Source organism: Macrosteles quadrilineatus, unplaced genomic scaffold (assembly GCF_028750875.1).
Source record: "Macrosteles quadrilineatus isolate MER2022 unplaced genomic scaffold, UCM_ALF_1.0 Scaffold_5__1_contigs__length_97177068, whole genome shotgun sequence".
NCBI classification, from domain to species: domain Eukaryota; kingdom Metazoa; phylum Arthropoda; class Insecta; order Hemiptera; family Cicadellidae; genus Macrosteles; species Macrosteles quadrilineatus.
The window spans coordinates 94,682,287-94,702,624 of NW_026542598.1; the positions used below are offsets into that span (position 1 = coordinate 94,682,287).

The 20,338-nt window shown below is 36.1% G+C and overlaps 1 protein-coding gene across 2 annotated transcripts; it reads left to right on the top strand.

The window, feature by feature from the left end:
* The first annotated feature begins 14,558 nt into the window (after window positions 1-14,558).
* On the top strand, window positions 14,559-18,741 carry LOC128995344 (uncharacterized). Of its 2 annotated transcripts, XM_054420329.1 has the most exons (5): window positions 14,559-14,836; window positions 15,354-15,421; window positions 15,660-15,752; window positions 17,141-17,236; window positions 18,435-18,741. In XM_054420329.1, the coding sequence occupies exons 1-5, from the start codon at window positions 14,819-14,821 to the stop codon at window positions 18,736-18,738; spliced, it is 579 nt and encodes a 192-aa protein (XP_054276304.1). In that variant the 5' UTR covers window positions 14,559-14,818; the 3' UTR covers window positions 18,739-18,741. The 2 variants fall into 2 exon arrangements, with proteins under 2 accessions (XP_054276304.1, XP_054276306.1); XM_054420331.1 differs by lacking the exon at window positions 17,141-17,236 and having other exon boundaries at window positions 14,569-14,836.
* Window positions 18,742-20,338: the final 1,597 nt, after the last annotated feature.

A 20,338-nucleotide genomic window follows, 5' to 3' on the forward strand; every position in this document is an offset into this window, starting at 1 on the left:
AATATCATGTCTTGATTTTATCGTAAGTTTCTGGTCTAATTACAACTTTGTTTCAGAACGAGTGGCTATCAAGGTGCTGGACAAAGCCAAGCTGACATCAAAGGCTCGCAAGATGCTCACAAGGGAGATTGCCAGTATGGAGTCTGTCCACCATCCCAACATCATTAGGTGAGGACAATACGTATAAAACAATCAAGTCAGGTATTTAAAGCTTAATTGCATACATGTTCCATCATGGTAAGTAAAAACATGATAACACAGCTTTTTAAGATCTGGAATCTGACTGATGATTCTTGGGTGAGAAAGAATCCTAAAACGTTTCTTAGCTGAACAGGAGATCAAATCCAAGATCCTGAGGGCGTGAATACTTTTCTTTTACTATTTAAGATAGAAAATGTCAGGAGTTATCTCTCAAATGCACTTTCCATCACAAAAAATGAAGGAAAATGAATGGTTCTATCACTCATAAAAATACTTGACATTAGTTTGTCTAGATGTGTGTTACTATGTTATAGAAAGTATATTAGTGATATATTGTGCCAATATTGATCATTGGGCTTTGAATATATGATTCTAAGTAATGAAACAAGCTGATCTCAGATAGTAAAGAAGTAAACAGATAATTTCACTCCCTCTATTGATCTGATGTTTAGTATTTAGTTAAACAACATTATCTTATGAATATTTTTGAAAGCAAATTCTCAACACGTAAAGTTTTCTTACCTAAAAGATTCATTTGTTATTTTGATATGTGAACTTGATGCACTCTGGTAATTAATTGCCCAGTTTATTCTTGGCGGACTCTTTATTTTGACTGGTAAAACCATTTCTTCGAGTTATTTGATTTATGACACACTCATTTTTTTATTGGAAATTATTTTATAGAGTAGTCTTGCACTCACAGTGGGCGACTTTTCTCAAGTAGAAAACTTTATATACTAACACTAAATTTTAAAAATTTACAGTCACTGTGCAGGTAATCTGATCTTTCTATCAAAAACAAAATGAAACCTATCCTAGGTTGAATACCTTTACCAAGAATGCCTAACCTCACATTTGTTATATGTTTAGTTGTTAATACCTCAAGATTGTTTACAACATAGTGGGTTTTCTTTGGTTGCACCATTTTAACCTGTAAATGTGTGTTAGGTTATATGAGGTTGTTGAGACATACAGTAAGCTCCATCTTGTCATGGAGTTTGCCAACGGAGGCGAGTTGTTCAACAAGTTGACAACCGAGGGGAAAATGGAGGAAACTGAGGCCAAAGCTATCTTCATCCAACTATTGTCTGCTGTAAAACATCTGGTAAGTAGATGAAGTGTTGAATTACGATAAAATGTGCATTTTTGAATTGAAACTAAACATTTGATACATAATTTGCCTCCAGGATTGATTTATTGACGTAAAATGAGGTTCTGTCGTCAATCAGTCAATATATATAGGAAGACAATTTTATTGCCGTGTAGTTTTGGGGTTAAAACACAATTTTCAAATCTTCTCTTCAGTCTGGTTTTGTCCTTGGTCGGCCTCGGGCGCTTGTACATGATTTTGTAAGTATAAATGTTTCTATATGTGTTTATATTTGACATATGACGACTGAAGAGAAGATTTGGAAATGGAGTTTTAACCCCGAACTATAGGTTAGCTCTAATTGACGACAGGTCAGTATCCTCATGTTATGTAAATATTTGACACTAGTGGCCTGTAGGGGCCCCTAGCCCCTAATTAAGACTACAAAAAAAAAAAAACATATATAAAAAGACAAATATTCTAAATATGTTTTTAAAATTATCAATTTAATGTTACTTCAAATTAACAGTGTTTCTTGTATTATATCTTGGTTTTCCTTCCGTTGGAGTCGTATATTAGTTGCTTCTGATGTGTCAATGAAATACAATTGTAAAATAATGATTAAATCAATAACACAACATACAGCCAAACATTGCACATCTTTTCTAGTTTAAAATTGAAGTTTTGTTTTGTAATCTTACGAATTCTGTTATAGTTTCCATTTTGAGAACCGAATGTAAAGGTTAAAATTATTATTAATTATTATGAAGGCAACTCCCCATTTTGCGGTAGTAAGTCAGAAATATATCCATGAATTTGTCCCTGAATTTTAAAACAGTAAGGCCCATTTCCCGGAATCTCCTTTTGTGTAGCGGAAAGCAACGCAAAAGCCATTGCACTGATGTATTGCCTTATGTTTTTTATGAAGTTCGAATCATGAAAAACCGTTCTTTTAGTTCGTCATTTACTTGTGGTTGTGGCATGTCCATTGTGGCAACATGCGTTGAAATGTCCATTTGTGGCCTCCTCTGCGAAGTGAAATGCGCCACAACGCATGCAAGTGCTTTAAGAGGACATAGATTGTGAGAAACAACACTCAACTCATTTTCCAGCGTTCTTCTAAAGACAGGTTGTAAAACAGCTTCTGGATTTCTTTCACTGTTAGGCCCTACATGACATTCTCTTTTTGCATTTCTTAAGTCTGTTGAATTCCTGGACACTCTTCCACGTCTTGCAGGTCTTCACCTACCCTGTCTAGTTACTTCACTCAACACAATTCATTTTAAAACATTATTTACCAACATTTACTTTCGAAATAAATGTAAACATTGCAAATAAATAAGTAACAGCTGATAGAATGCTGACGTTTTTCATTCCCCATGCATTTCTTATGGTGGATATTTTACATTATATCTCGTTTTCTGGTAACTTTATGGGAATTCTGCTATTTTTCCTGAGTCCCTGGGGTCAAGACCTTTAATTTAAGACCTCTCCCACTTTTCTGCGACTTACCAGACGTCCACAATTTTCTGGTAAAAATTTAGTCTTACAGAATTATATACAGGGTGTCCCGGAACTCTCTACCAATATTTTAGGGCATTGCTCCTGGGTAAGAAACATAACTAAATATCATTTTAAACTGTCCGGAAGTCCTTAGTTACTCACACAGCCGCCATTTTGTTTTTTCAGTTATTAATTTTTTTATAAAGAATGGTTAAACATACGAAATGGAAACTTTGCACAAACATTTATGACAACTAGACAAAGCTACCAAAAAATTATCACGATTTTTCAATTTCATAAATCAAAATGGCGGCCATTTAAAATGTTTGTAAAATCAATGGTTTTTGAGTCATTTAAGAAAGAAAACATTAAATGGCTGCCATTTTGTTTTATGCATTTGAAAAATCTTCATAGTTTTTTTGTAGCTTTGTCTAGTTGTCATAAATGTTTGTGCAAAGTTTCCATTTCGTATGTTTAACCATTCTTTAGAAAAAAATTAATAACTGAAAAAAAACAAAATGGCGGCTGTGTGAGTAACTAAGGACTTCCAGACAATTTAAATATTATATTTAGGTACGTTTCTTACCCAGGATCAATGCCCTAAAATATTGGTAGAGAGTTCTGGGACACCCTGTATATAGATACTGTATTAGAAAAATAAACAATAGGAATAGAAATAGGATACAAGAACAGTGGTGAATTACTACATGGGCAGAGTGTTCTCTTTCTGTTATGGTGTTTAGCATACCCACCAATGATATCCTCAACAATTGAACAAACCTCAATAATGTTCTTAATATTACATTCGTTGGTACCATTCTGGGTAGGGTTATGGAACAAGACAGATAACAAATAGACAGTGTGTAGTTTATGCCAAAAACCGCTGTAAATTAATTTAATTGTGGCCACAATTTGATTTTATAGATAGTATTTTTGTGCATAGCTTCAATATTGAACATATTTTACCATTTTTAACTTATTGGTTAGCTGTATTGGTAGATTCCTTTCTCTAAAGATTGTATCGTCTCATATTTCAATTATATGACTTGTAGAGTTTAATTCAAAGTGTGAGAAGTAGTGTTAAAACCATAAGCAAAAACACAACGTAATTTCTAGATCATTTCAAGCCAGCTAGAATTAGGTATAACAATGTAAAATGTTTAAGTTGAACAAGTCATCTACCTATAATGACATCCTGTTATTCCTGTTTGACTAAAATTTATTTTTAAACCAATTATAAATATTTGCAAAAAATGTTTTCCTTTTGTTTTGTAGCATGAACGCAACATCATCCATAGAGACATTAAGGCAGAGAATGTGTTCCTCGGACCAAGAGGGATTGTCAAACTTGGTGACTTTGGATTCAGCACTCAACTTACTTCCGGTTGGTTACTTGCTTTAAATATTAGATTTTATCACTTGTAGCTTTGTTTTATTTATTCGTAGTGTTCTTCATTCCTTGTAATAACAATTATATAGTCTGGGAACACAAAATATAAGTATAAGTACAAAATATATAGTATAAGCGTAAATATATGTTTTAAGTGTTATAAGACGTTTCTTTTATTTACTTTCCGAAAATATATACTTATAAATTTTTGTATGGATTTTTCAATAAGAAAAAGAATGTGAACACAGCAAAATATCTAAATGATTGTAGTATGGAAAGAATATCTTTAAACTATTTGAGGATTTAAAGGCTATGGTGTGTATCAATAATAGCTGCGGATTTGTAATTTACCTCTGCAAGATGTGTTCAGTATCAACGGCTTCCCAACTAAATGCAAATGGTGATGTGAGGTACCAAATTTTAAGGGGGGTAAAAACGTATTGCTAGTCAACAAACACCATAACTTACCCGATTTTTATCCACAACATCCTAATCCTAGGCCTATGTGTTCAGGAGGCTTCAGGAGGCTTAATGTTCAGGGATACGGGTTCTTCATTCGACTGCGCCATGTTCTATTTCTTATTTAGATTAAAATTAAAAGATCAAAAGAAACTAAACTGTTTTTAATCAAGACATTAATACAAGACAATATTATTAAAGAAAGTAAATAAAAACATATGGTTAAATAATAATTAAATAATCATAGAGGTTGAACACTATGTGTTGGCCCTAGCTTGGGCTATGGGCCAAAGAACGTAGGCCTACTTTTGATAACAGTGAAGTACACAAACACACCCACAACTACATATTTATTCATAATAGCAATCCTTTTCACCAAATAAAGTTAAAACGACCGATTTTACGAATATTTAACGCCGATGACAACATCACTTAACCTCGAAATGGTGTTTGTTGACCAACGACAGACGACAACTAGACCGGCTCAACAGGTGAATTTCCGATCAGCTGTTGGCTAGTTCTCGAACTCACCACCAGAGCGATTAAGCCTCGACCGAGGAAATCATGATTTGAGCCGGACAAGATTATTTCGCTGTATGACCACCGACTAGTTCGCACGGGTTACTACGAATACAACGAAACGACACTACGATATTATTACGAAGGTTAGCTACCATATTAGTTAGGCCCATTTTTGCGTTTTACGTCCTTTCTGTTTTATCTTACGCATACTTAACTTATTATACCTTTTCGTTTTCTTAAAATTCCGTTTCGAACTATCTAAATTTAATATCTTAATTCGAGTCTTGACCCGCCAGTTCCTGCCTGCCAGTGACTAGCGGTGGCTATCGTTTATTTAATTTTAATTAATTAATTTTGAAATTACGATTTCTCCGTTCGCTCAACCAATAATTATCACGTCTAAATTATATCTCGTTTTCACCGTTTTAATACCCCGAGACTTGTCATCTGAGTTCTAAACCCCGTCTTTGGCGGGTGAAAGAATCAAGTCTTGGGAGCAGGCTGATTTGAACAATCAGCTACGAAAATTAATATTAAATTTATTTTAAATCATCCCACGATAAATTCTCCATTCGATCATATTAATTAGGCCCGACGACTCTGTAGGAATTGTTTTTACCTTATATTCGATTTTATATTATTTACCAACGTCTTTAGCCAGATAGTTCACAGTTTATTACGAGTATTTATATCACATTGGCTTAAGATTGAATACTCGTCGGCCCTACAGAGTCATTCTAAAAGTTAGGCAAAATTCTCCATAACACGTTAACGAAGGCTGGGATGATATAGCTCCAACAGAGCGTCTGCAGGATTTCCTGAGCGCTTCTAGAGCTCTGAGCCTTCGATTAAATTTAAATAAATTGATCAGTCAAAGCTGTGACAACTTCGTATCGACCCCTGGATTTTTCTCGGCTCCTTCTGAGCACTCCGGGGAAGAAATTTGAGTGTGGCTGGTTCTAGGGGTAGGCCTAGCCTGACTTAGGTGAATACTAGTTTATTCCCCCTCTAGAATTTTGCGTCACAGTGAAGTCAAAAACTGCTTAAAGGAACACCTACACCACTTCTACAGTTATTAGCTTTTTGAAGGTCCTAAACCGGACCTAGTTGTCCTTGATCATTAGCTTTTGGATAAATGGTCTTCGATAAAGAACTACCTAATCTTAACCAGTAACTAAGCTATAATTTTTAAACCATTCAACGCTCATTCCTCAGTCGTCTTCACCTTAAAATTCCCACCCAGGTGAGACAGCAAGGTACTTTTAAACAGCTAAAGGTACACAAAGGTTTTTTTAAACTATGATCTAAAATATTTCCGTTAGTAAAAATGTTTCCTCTAACTTTTTTACCGTATGTCTACAGGTACAAAAGAGTTGCTACACACATTCTGCGGGTCGCCTCCGTATGCTGCTCCGGAGCTGTTCCGTGACGCCTCCTACGTAGGAGGTCCTGTAGATGCTTGGGCACTGGGTGTCCTGCTGTTCTTCATGACCACAGGACACATGCCTTTCCCAGCTGACTCCATAGCAGGCCTCAAGAGAAGCATACTGCTAGGCGTCATTACCGTTCCTCCCCATTTGTCTCTGCCGTGCAGAACACTCGTGCGTGAGTATCTGCCTGAAACTCGTTTATTAATTTTGTTTGTAGCCTGAGGTAAGCGGATAATTTATGTGGCTGCACAGCTCTAAATGAGGTATTATAAAGCACTTTTTTGAAAGCTTGAAAAGGAGCAGACACTTACCTCAGGCAGGTCAGGTACTTAGTTCTTTAAGCAGGTCAGGTTTTAAAGGTTCTGAGACATCAAACATGGAGTGCAAAAAGCCCACAAAACATGGCTGAGTTTTGCCTAGTAACAGAATTCACCCTGTCTCAATCAAACAATCAAGTTGTCTGTTAGAGTGCAGTCTTTTATGGTCACAGTTTGTGTAATGATTTCACTACTGGATTTGTGCTTTATTAAGAACTACACATTTACCAGAGAACAGTCTTTTTACAAGAGAAACCCTCATAAAACAGGTTACAAAAGAACAGTTTCTTTTTACAGGAGCTATTTTGAGACAGACCCCGAAGGATCGACTGACTGTAGACCAGATCCTAGAGGCAGAATGGCTCAAAGATGCTGTGGTGAAAACTCAACCTGCGTGTGAACCTTGGAGTATGCTACCTACCGTGAGTCTCTTTGTTGACTTTACTATGTTAGATGCGAGTGTGAATTACAGTTGGAACTCTTCACTCCGGCACTATCAGGGTTTTGTCAGTGCCAAGTCACCAAAAACTATTACTATGCTGTAAAAAATACCACTATCATAAAAAGTCAGGTCATTTTTATGAATTGGTGTACTGTTCTGAAAACTTGCAACTTCAGCCAATTGACTGCCAAATTATCTAAGAGCTCTCAAACTGCTTAACTCCAATGGAAATAATTTTTTGTGGGAAACCCCTCTTAGACTATTACAGATAATCAAATTTTCCTTACTATCAGTTTGGTGTGTCAGAGTATTGTGGTTACTGCAGTAATACTGTAGGCGAGAGTTAAGAAGTCCTCTGAGCCTATTGTAAAAATGCAGGCGCTTGCTACTCGACGTCTAGGTGCGCCGGGCAGGTTACTCATGTTCCACGCGGCAGTCAGGGCTGACATCCACTGCTTTAAAACCAAAAGAGCACCTACAAATACTGTGCGGCAACATACAAACATTGCTGCATATCACTCTGGCTCAGAGGACTTCTTAACTCTCGCCTACAGTAACAGTCATAGCTACTTACATCTTGTATGTGCAGGTGTCACTGGAGACTACACTCAGTGACATAGAGGGTGTGGCTCGTGAGAGACTGGCAGTGATGAGTGTCACCTCAGACATGTTGGCCACTGAGAGACACATAGGAGGTCCCCCAGTCATAGCTACTTACATCTTGTATGTGCAGGTGTCACTGGAGACTACACTCAGTGACATAGAGAGTGTGGCTCGTGAGAGACTGGCAGTGATGGGTGTCACCTCAGACATGTTGGCCACTGAGAGACACCTAGGAGGTCCCCCAGTCATAGCTACTTACATCTTGTATGTACAGGTGTCACTGGAGACTACACTCAGTGACATAGAGAGTGTGGCTCGTGAGAGACTGGCAGTGATGGGTGTCACCTCAGACATGTTGACCACTGAGAGACACCTAGGAGGTCCCCCAGTCATAGCTACTTACATCTTGTATGTACAGGTGTCACTGGAGACTACACTCAGTGACATAGAGAATGTGGCTCGTGAGAGACTGGCAGTGATGGGTGTCACCTCAGACATGTTGACCACTGAGAGACACCTAGGAGGTCCCCCAGTCATAGCTACTTACATCTTGTATGTACAGGTGTCACTGGAGACTACACTCAGTGACATAGAGAATGTGGCTCGTGAGAGACTGGCAGTGATGGGTGTCACCTCAGACATGTTGGCCACTGAGAGACACCTAGGAGGTCCCCCAGTCATAGCTACTTACATCTTGTATGTACAGGTGTCACTGGAGACTACACTCAGTGACATAGAGAGTGTGGCTCGTGAGAGACTGGCAGTGATGGGTGTCACCTCAGACATGTTGACCACTGAGAGACACCTAGGAGGTCCCCCAGTCATAGCTACTTACATCTTGTATGTACAGGTGACACTGGGGACTACACTCAGTGACATAGAGAATGTGGCTCGTGAGAGACTGGCAGTGATGGGTGTCACCTCAGACATGTTGGCCACTGAGAGACACCTAGGAGGTCCCCCAGTCATTGCTACTTACATCTTGTATGTACAGGTGTCACTGGAGACTACACTCAGTGACATAGAGAGTGTGGCTCGTGAGAGACTGGCAGTGATGGGTGTCACCTCAGACATGTTGGCCACTGAGAGACACCTAGGAGGTCCCTCAGTCATAGCTACTTACATCTTGTATGTACAGGTGACACTGGGGACTACACTCAGTGACATAGAGAATGTGGCTCGTGAGAGACTGGCAGTGATGGGTGTCACCTCAGACATGTTGACCACTGAGAGACACCTAGGAGGTCCCCCAGTCATAGCTACTTACATCTTGTATGTGCAGGTGTCACTGGAGACTACACTCAGTGACATAGAGAGTGTGGCTCGTGAGAGACTGGCAGTGATGGGTGTCACCTCAGACATGTTGGCCACTGAGAGACACCTAGGAGGTCCCCCAGTCATAGCTACTTTCATCTTGTATGTACAGGTGTCACTGGAGACTACACTCAGTGACATAGAGAGTGTGGCTCGTGAGAGACTGGCAGTGATGGGTGTCACCTCAGACATGTTGGCCACTGAGAGACACCTAGGAGGTCCCCCAGTCATTGCTACTTACATCTTGTATGTACAGGTGTCACTGGAGACTACACTCAGTGACATAGAGAGTGTGGCTCGTGAGAGACTGGCAGTGATGGGTGTCACCTCAGACATGTTGACCACTGAGAGACACCTAGGAGGTCCCCCAGTCATAGCTACTTACATCTTGTATGTACAGGTGACACTGGGGACTACACTCAGTGACATAGAGAATGTGGCTCGTGAGAGACTGGCAGTGATGGGTGTCACCTCAGACATGTTGGCCACTGAGAGACACCTAGGAGGTCCCCCAGTCATTGCTACTTACATCTTGTATGTACAGGTGTCACTGGAGACTACACTCAGTGACATAGAGAGTGTGGCTCGTGAGAGACTGGCAGTGATGGGTGTCACCTCAGACATGTTGGCCACTGAGAGACACCTAGGAGGTCCCTCAGTCATAGCTACTTACATCTTGTATGTACAGGTGACACTGGGGACTACACTCAGTGACATAGAGAATGTGGCTCGTGAGAGACTGGCAGTGATGGGTGTCACCTCAGACATGTTGACCACTGAGAGACACCTAGGAGGTCCCCCAGTCATAGCTACTTACATCTTGTATGTGCAGGTGTCACTGGAGACTACACTCAGTGACATAGAGAGTGTGGCTCGTGAGAGACTGGCAGTGATGGGTGTCACCTCAGACATGTTGGCCACTGAGAGACACCTAGGAGGCCGCAGCCCAGTCATCGCTACTTACAGGATCGTAGTACATAGACTACAGAATAATGCTCAGCTACCACCTATTACCTCCCCACCTAAAGTTCCAAAGTCTAGGACTTGTACTGTTTTATAAGTATTCATAGATGTTAAGTATAATTTGGTACAAGTGACCGAACCATATCCAACCTCAGGATAGCTGATTATTTTATAAGTAGACTGTTGTGTTTCCGTTGGTTTTCAAACGGGTAATGTTTGGTTGTTTTGAATCTTAAGAAATTTCTTTAACAGGTTACAGAAGTAAAAGAATTAAATCTGTTTTTCGGTGTTTAGGGTATGTAACCTTTTGACATTTTTTACAAGTGTTGTCCGTAAAGGCTTTATCTAGCTTGTCCAAACAAGTTGGCTCAAATATGGAACCAGTGCTGTGTTATAGTTATTTCATTCACTAATATTCTAGTTGTTTTTCACCCCTGTGTGACAATTAGTTCTGTCATAGCTACCAGTGGCGGTTTTACGACCTTGTCAACGGGGACGTTATTGGGGACCCCAAGAAAGGAGGGTGGTCCTTAAGGGGGGTTCTTTCCTCATTTTTTTTTTATTTAAAGCCATTTGGTGATTTTTAAAATCAATTTTTAATATCTTGAACTCTGTCCAAAAACCTCACGTTTCACCTGTTACCTGTGTTAACTATAGGCTTCAGCCACTGTAGCCCTCCTTAGAACAGCCACTGATAGCAGCCAAAAAATCTGCAATGGAAAATCGGCGCTCTCGCCAAGTATGAATTACATTCTATCATTAGATTTCTTTGGTCAATCTTATGAAGCATTAATAAAGTCACCAGTGATAGAAGTGAATGAGGCAGTCTTATGTAGAAATTGTGGGACATTATCGTCTTAAAGATGTTTTGCACAGTGTAGGAGGGCTGTGGTTGTTCTTCAGATGTGATTGAGGCAGTGACCTAAGTCAAGGGAAGTTTGCGGATCGCAGTGTGACAGGACAAGGGATTACCAAATTGATATAGAATGTCTCTATAAGAATATCAAGGTTAACGGTAAACCCTGGTAGTATATAGCATGTTGATTAGCAAGCAAAGTTTTTTTTAATTTGAGTAACTCTCTCGTTAGAAACTATTGACTGTAAACGACCCACTATTGCAAATTTTTACGTCCAAACATTTTTCTGCATACAGAAATCAGAAATCAGAAATCTTTATTCACCATTGATCATATTACATGAAATAGGCTTCGTCATACAATATAGGCTAAATCTATCATAATACTAAGGAAAATAAAATCTACACATATAACAATCATAAACCTATATAGGCCCAAATACTACTGACAATAACAACATTTCTTGGCCAATTCTATCTACAAGTGTTAATCTAGGATCACAGGACAGTCTAAAAACTCAGTTAAACAATAAAATGGATTTTTTAATAGCCAATCGTACATTTTCTTCTTGAAAACATTGACTGGTGCAGTTCTAGCATATGAAGGAAGTTTATTGAAAAATCTAATGCAGTTAATTTTGTGAGATGACCCAGTTTTGGCTAATCTGTGCATTGGGATATCAAGTCTCACCTTCCCTCTTGTGTCGTGGTTGTGTATGCTCTCTCTTGTGACAAATTCTTGTAAGTTCATTTTGATGTGCATTAATGAGCAGAAAATATACAAATTTACAACAGTGAGAATTTTAAGTTTAATAAATAATGGACGACAGTGTTCCACAAGGCTCGCCCTACACATATTGCGAATTACTTTCTTTTGAATCAATAAAATATCATTTGTTTGTGAGGAATGGCCCCATAAGAGGAGACCGTAGGTTATGTGTGATTCCAGAAGACCAAAATAAGCCATTCTAAGGCCATACATGTCCTTCTTGGCAACAAATTTTAATAATATAGTTTAATCCCTTTTCCTCAGAAACCTAATAACACAACATGATTCATACTTTGCCGGAGCGTCGAGTGTCCTTTGCATTGTTATGACTAATAGTTATATAGATTTAGAGACCGGCCAGAATAGTAGTGGAATGAACCCACTGTTTAGTGTCAGATTTGAGCAAGGTTTCTTGGTTGCGACGGAAGATCTATTGAAGCCTTCATTTACGAACAACTCTCGTAAATTGTATATACTTAATAAACAAATAACATTAAAGGCTGTAAAAGTCTGTTTGCTTAAAGTAATAATACTCATTAGTAACAGTAAAACCAGTACCTATCTTTAAACGCATGCTGATATAAAATTAGTTCCGATAGTCAAATAAGAAAAAATATATATTTCACTCTATGTCAAGGGATATGATCAAGGGTAAAAGTATTACTTGTCAAAATTGAAGTTAGTACAAATGATTAGGACAACATATTGGTTAATTGATAATACACACAGCAATATTAGATACCGTTTTTTTTTTTTACCTAACCCTAACGTTAACTTAACCCTGTTTAGTATAGTACAACGGTTACAATGACATTTTAGACCATGACTGTTTGTGTATGAGCTATATCCTACAACTATTTTTGTAAGGGTTACGGATAGTAAGGGTGCGTTCACAAAGAAAGCTGGTTACAAGTAACTTACTTTCAGCGCTTGTTCCAAGCGCTCGAGAATGCTGTTGTATGTTCACAATAAACGCTTGCATTTCAAGCTCAGTGTAGTCTCAGCTCTGGTTTAGAAATTCGTAGAAGGAAGGTATTCATGCAATTAACCGCGGAAGAGGTAGGTTCGAGGAATACCACCATCTATTTCCTCAATTTAAATTGGACAAAGGGAGGTTTTTTCTTATAGGAGAATGGAGTTAACCACGCTTAATTACATCCTCAAGGAAATTTAAAGTGTTTTAGTGAAGCTTTGGGGGAATTGGCATAAGCAACCTATCTATGCACGATTTTCTCTTTCGATAAAAAGTTGAATATATAAGATTAGATTTTTGCATATAGCTGAAACCCGATACATAAAATCAGATTAAACATTGTATTGGCATTAAAATAATGACAACCTCTTTTATGCATATGTTTTATCACTGCATATAGCTTTAAGAAAACCTCTAAATTGCATATAATTTTGCTGGTCATTTTTTACATATTATATTGATCTAGCTAAACTAATGTGCAAGACTGCAAAAGTAATGAGAATCTATTAATATTTAATTAGGATACCCACCATACTTACTTGTTGTAATATTATGACTAAAATTATTTCACTTAGTATTATTAAAATTCATTCAATTTAAAATACATTTTATATCTTCAGCTCATAGTCGTATCAACGTTTTACTAGTTGTGTGTAAATAGTTCATGTATAACACTCTTATATGTATATGCATGTAAATATTATTGTATACTGTGAGATATGAATGTTTAAAATGTTCCTGTAATTGTAATTTTATAGTTTTGTATTGATTTTTGTAAGAGTATGTTTCTAGAATGGGAGATGTAAGTAAAAAGTGTATGTAAAGACATTTTAAAGATCCAGCAACTGAAGAATGTTCTTATGCAAAATTTTTTTGTTAATTAATTGAAAAGTTCGTATTTTGTAAGTGTTATGATTTAAGTCTGTTAGAATGGTCAAGCAGGATAAATAAAAGAAAATGCTCTTATTTTTTTTTTCATTTTAAAAATGCTCTTATTTTTTCATTTTAAAAATGAACTCTATTATTTTTAGAATCACGGATTCATAAAAGATTTTCATTGAAAATAATCAAAGACGCAAGAGCAATTTAGTAATAATAAAAATTGAATCACAGTACAGTCATTCTTGTAAAAACTAAGTCACACTTAGTATCTTTCAGCAAACATTTTGATTTTATTACAAATTTTATATGAATATTTTATTGCTGAGCTTTATGATTTATATTAGTGTTTAAACCCTACTAATGTAAAATAAACAATTGACTTAGCTGAAAAATGATTGCCTTACAGGGTGTCTCAATTTGAAAGATATTGGTGTAGTTCAGGAACGTTAGTGTACCAGGAAATACTCAATTTTAATGTTACCCTCATGTAAAATGTTGGTTTAGAAGTTCCTATAACATATTTAATTTAGTACCATTTTTAAAACATGCAAACTTAAATAAATGCTGTTAAACTAATGATGTTGATTTTATTTCAACATTTTACCATGTCAAAGGTGTGTCCATAACAAATCATAATGTACTGTAATTTAGCCATTGTGAATCCCAAATATACATTTATTGTAAGATTACATTAAACAACTGTAGATACATTGTATTGAGGTAACCCCTTCAGCCATAGAGCTTACTCATGAGTATAATTATGCAAATTTTTATCATAATGTAACCTCTTTCAGTTTTCAATTTGTCTCAATGTATGTCTCAATGTATAATTTTTGCCATGTTTCCTCTGGTAAAACCTTTGTTTTGTAAGTCTGAAATGCTTTGTGCGTATTTGTGAGATGTTTGCATAATGATTATGAAAAGTGAAGCACCTTTCTAAGTAATGAGCTCTCTTGTTGTGAGAGGCGAGGTGTTAATTTGGTTACGGAGTTTCACCGTTGCAGTGGTCCAAGAAGAAATTAAAGCTAATTTACATATGCAAGTCTTAGCTATTTAACACCACTGACTGGTAAGCACACAGTTAGAAGAGAGCCAACCTACATTATGAAGCTGCTTATCCAGGTGAGGTTAACGCTTAACATGTTTGGAACAATTTGGTTATTTTGAATCACTTCTTGATATTGATTGATTGCCTATAGTCTTATTTGGTTAAGATTACTAAATCTTAACCAAATAAGATCTTAAAGGAGACAAATTTTTGAAGGTACGGAATTTGTTTATGAATTTAATTTATTGTCTACTGATTCATTAGGATGAAAAATCCAGAAGGGAATGTGTTTGATATATATCAAACATCCCCTCATTTTGATTTTATGGAGTCTGAAGAATAGACTGAGATTAGAATGGTAACATCAAAATACAAATAGTAAAATTAACCGGTTTTATAGATCCATCCTATTGTCATCCTGGGTTTATTGAATTTCTCAACCTAACATCATTGACTATTAATAGTCAAAGCTAACATGCTATGACCATACATTTTACTTTTATATTCATTGGTTACTTTTCTAGTACCACTCACTCATGTGAAAACAAACTGCACGTTTCTATTAAATTATAAACTATTCTGTATTTCCAGGGGTTTTTGGCAGTGCTTCTACTGACTTCAGAAACGCTTGCATCATTTGAAATACCTTCAGATGACAGGTAGGTATCTTAATATTCTTATGTGACTTTATACACTTATAAGTAAACAACCATTTATATGGACTATCTTTCAACGAAGTATAGATAACGAGTCTTGCATAGAATATGCTACTAAACCTTTACCAAAAAGTCTTGCCTTGGTAATATTATATTTTGATTTAGTTCAATAATTTAAATATTTCACTTCCTGTACCTATTTTTGTATTCAGAAAACATACATTACTCTCTGGTTTTTCAGTGACTTGACAAAATCAATATTGGAGGAGAATCCTTCTTCAGGAGTTCAGTTCTATAGTGATAGCGACAGCGAGGAAGAAACTTCAGTGAAAAGGTAATTTTGTAGTTATTCTTACTTGAACGGTCTGAATGAGAGTAGTAACACAATCTAGCGGTCAAAAATTAAAGAATATTCCAAAGACTCTGAGTTTAAATGTGGATCTACTATGTAAATCTACTAACATAAAAACACACGTGGTGTTAATTTTTTTATTTTATTTTATAGTATTATTATTGTTTCATTGTTGTATTCATGATATATTTTTAACAATATCTTTAAAAAAACCAATAAAGTTTCTATGCGTGTGATTTCCCACAACATATTTTTTGGGGTCTGTTCTTTTTCTAATTCAAGAATATTAATCACACATCTTGCTTCAACAAACTCTATTTCCAAAATAAACCAATGTTTACAAAAATCATCTGACAACAAAACATATTTAAACACAAATAAATCATATGATAAAAAGAACAGACTTAATACAACATCCCGCCTCAAGTACCGCCTCAGTTTCTTAATGGACCTTCCGTAACGGGTTACTGTGCCAGCTCCTGGACAATCACGTGAGTTGCATGGACGATTAAGGACCATGGATGAACAGTTTGAAAGAATACCATCTCCTCCGTAGTACGGTGCAGGAACTAAGAACTTCCGGTTTCGGTGAATGGTTCTCAGATTTATCATCGGAGTAGGAGTACACATAACTGCATTATTTTCTTGGTTTGTCTGTCCCAATGCAAAACCTAGTGACTCACCTTCAGTCTTTCTAGAATCCCTTTCTTACATGTAGTTGAATTCACTTTGGGCATCGTCCACCTTGTTGTCCTCATACCTTTGCCTACGAGTATTTCGTTTTTTTCTGCCCTTACTTGACATTATGCGTGGTTTTAGACTTTGTTCGATAAAAAATCCATTATGCCACCATGTTCTATTTCTAATACAAGGATATTAATCACGCATCTTGCTTCAACAAACTCTATTTCCAAACTAAACCAATGTTTACAAAAATCATCTGACAACAAAACATATTTGAACACAGATAAATCATATGATAAAAAGAACAGACTTAATACAACAGGGTCTTATACTAAAATCTCACATAGGTATTTAAACGTGAATGGGGTTTTTCCCAAAAATTGTAAATCAACCACTTGATGGATTTTCTTGACTTTTGAGAGGAGGGGAATGTCAAAAGATGCGTGAACTGGTTTATTGTGCAATGGAAGGTGGTATGTAGCTGACCTTGTAATCAGAGTGGAAATTTTCTGTTTTAAGTTGCTATTTTCTGTCTGTAGCTCTTGAAAATAATCACTTGTGAAAACCATCTGTTTTGAATCAAATAGAGTTTTTACTGAATACAGTACCTACTTGATTCATGTGAGTAGGACGGGCTACAGCTAATTTCTTAGTCTGAATACTGAAAATTATCAATTCTTTTAAAGTTACAGTGACACACAATTATCAGATTCATACGGACAGCCCCCCGCAGAGCCATACAATGAGCATCTATCAGTCCTTGATGTCATATTAAGAAAAAGGTATGAGTCAGTGGAAACAACTAAATCGTGAATAGCTTTAGACAAAATAATATTTGAGTCATGTGTGAAATCAATATCGAGGTGAAGAATAGGTATTATCTGTAATTGGGAGACCCAAATCTTCTACACTTGATAAGATAGTGCATGATTTCATTGTGGTACTTAACAATTATGAAACTTCCAGATAGGAACAAGGGTCTAATCTTTAACTTTGGTCTTTTGAACGGTGTGACACTATTCATAAGAAAAGAATTAACTGAAATCTGTGCGGTTTGGAACTAGTCTAGTCAGGCACTTTATCGAGAATGTTACAATGTTCATTCTAAAAGAAATAACTAATCTTGAAAAACCTTCAACTTATTGTCAAAGTAGTATACAGTCACAATCTTAGTTTTATTCATCAATACCAAATTTTCTCTCTGACTACATTGATCAATATCTTATAAATACATCCTTGAAAGTACCACATAAAACAAATAATACAGTTTTGACACTGCATGTATCAGAGTTATTCTAGAAAAAAGAGAACATATTGATAACAATAAGTCTAACATTGAATCTTGTGTGGTTAAAGTGCTTGTGTAATCAAATGTTTTCCAGTTCTATCCTGTAAAAGTCAGAATATTTCCTATGGTTTTAAAATGGACAAATATGTCTTTTATTACTTTTGTTTTGATTAAGGACGCTTCCCAAAGAAACAGCTGATTCAAGAGAACAAAACTATCCATCTCGTCCATTTAAAACTTGTCCATAACTAATGTTCCCCTTCTAAATACCTACACACTCTGGTGTACTGACTTATCAACCCAATCTAATTCAAGTTGCAGGGATTTCTTGTGACGATAGCAGGCTTGCCCAAATGAATAAGAGTTCAATGTGGCACAAGAAACACAACACTTTACACAAACATAAAACATTAGAATATTTTAATGTCTTTGGCAGCATTTTAATCTAAGGTGCTGAGAAATAGCTGTCATTGACAGCGAAATATTACATTTTTGTCCGTCTGTAAAATTTTCTTTTTCTTTATGCCAGATTATAATACTCTTTACTATTCAGGTACGACTGCTCTGTCCTAAAAAAACACTAGAAAAATACTATGCTCTTGTGCTTTTTTACATTCTCAACCTCAATTCAGATTATGTAATCCATTTTTTAGCCAAACTGATAGTGATTGGACTTTTATTTTGTATTCCAGACGCACAGAAGCCTCTGTAAAACCAGAAGAGAAGGTGTTGGACATTCCACGCGCAGACAATCTCCCAATAAAGGATTATGCTTCTGAATACATCTCAAGTAACAATCCTCCGAGCATTCAAGAGGGAAACGCAGAAAAGGCTTCAAAAGAGGAAAGACCTCATTTGAAACCAATTTTATTTAAAATAGAATCATCGACCAACCGAGACGATAGTGTTGCTAAAGATAAGCAATTAGAGGATGATAAACCAAAGGAGGAATCGGTAAAAATAATCCTCAATCCCTTGATCCAAGCTTCTCCATGAATCATTAACAGTCATCATAGTACATTGATTGTTATGTTGTTTTATTTTAAGTGTTATTTTTTTAAGTTTTTTTTTTTATTTTAGAACATTTGAATACAAGTTTTGAAAATTCAAATAGTTTTATGTTTATGTTTTATACTTTTGTAAATTAATTATAATTATATAATTTAAAATCTATTGCACTTTGGTTAGTAGTTAAATAGGCTGCTATTGTTATTTTTTGAAAAATTAGGTTTTTACTATGAATAAACATTTTGTAGATTGTATGTAGATTGTTGTTGTTTTGTAACTTGGTCCATTTACCTACATACAGTATTATCAGTCAATCGTTGATGTTTGTGAGCTTTTGTTTGCTTTTAGCGAATTTCCCATATAGGGAATAAGGTCATTGAATTATGAGAACATATGATTGAGTACAGATCAAAGAAAATAATAAAATCAGCCTAAAAGAAAATTAAAATTCAGCTGAGTTGAATCACTTATTTACTATCTTAAATTTAAACCAGAGGGGATCTTTGTTTTCAGTACCAACTGTTGAGCCAATTCAGAATTTCCAGTTGGTTGCATTTAGGGTTTTGATGTGGGTTTACTTTGTGAAGGGCTTTAAGGATATAGCAGCCTTCAAAATTTTGGTTGTGGTGAGCGGCATTATAGATTGGTTTTCTTTTGTCTTCATGTACCACATCAAAACGATGGCCTGTCATTCGAACTCTAAAAGAGTTTGAAGTCTGGCCAGTGTATTCTTTTGGACAATGTTTACACGACAGTTGATAAATCACATTGTGAGTTTCACAAGTTGATCTACCAACAATCGGATAAACCTTGTTTGTAACTTTGCTATCAAATTCAGATGTACAACTCATAATTTTGCAAATACCACATCGGGGCTTGTGACATGGTTCACAGCCGTGTCTAAACCAAAACATAACACCATTTTTTAAATTTTTTTAGTGAGTGGAAATTGTTTGAAGGCCGAGAATTTTGGGTCTCACCAACATATTTTTTAAGTTTTGTGGCCTTTTAAAAATAACTCGTGGTAGTCTGGAAAATAAATTTTCAGTATTAGGGGAAGATTTCAAAATATTGAATGCTACTTTCATTTCACTATTCCATCATATTTATGTTCTCTGAAAAAATATTTACAATATTATTTAGCTTTCTAAATTATACACAATTTTCTGGAAAAGCTATTTAAAGTAAAAAAAATTAATAAAAAATATAAACGGGTTTTTAAGCGAAATTATTCCCCACAAAGGAGAATTTACTCCTGTGTGTGGGATATAGTTGTTAAAGACATGTTTATGTTCACATATTAGATCATTTCCATGTTTAATCCAGTGTTAACTCAGAGGCCACTGTGGTGGGGCTGTCGAGGCTGAAGCGGCAACTTAGCATGTTGTGTGTAAACAAGACGTTAGAACAAGGACGAGTTTATTTTTAAAAAAATGTTTGACATAGTAAAATCAAAGTGACACACTTAAAAAATTGTTCTAATTTATGTAAGTGAAATCAAAACTTTTGCAGTGCTCAGTACTTCATTTACCTACCTGAGGAAATATTCTAACCTTCACTGGATGGTTGGGTTTATATGGTTAAAAAA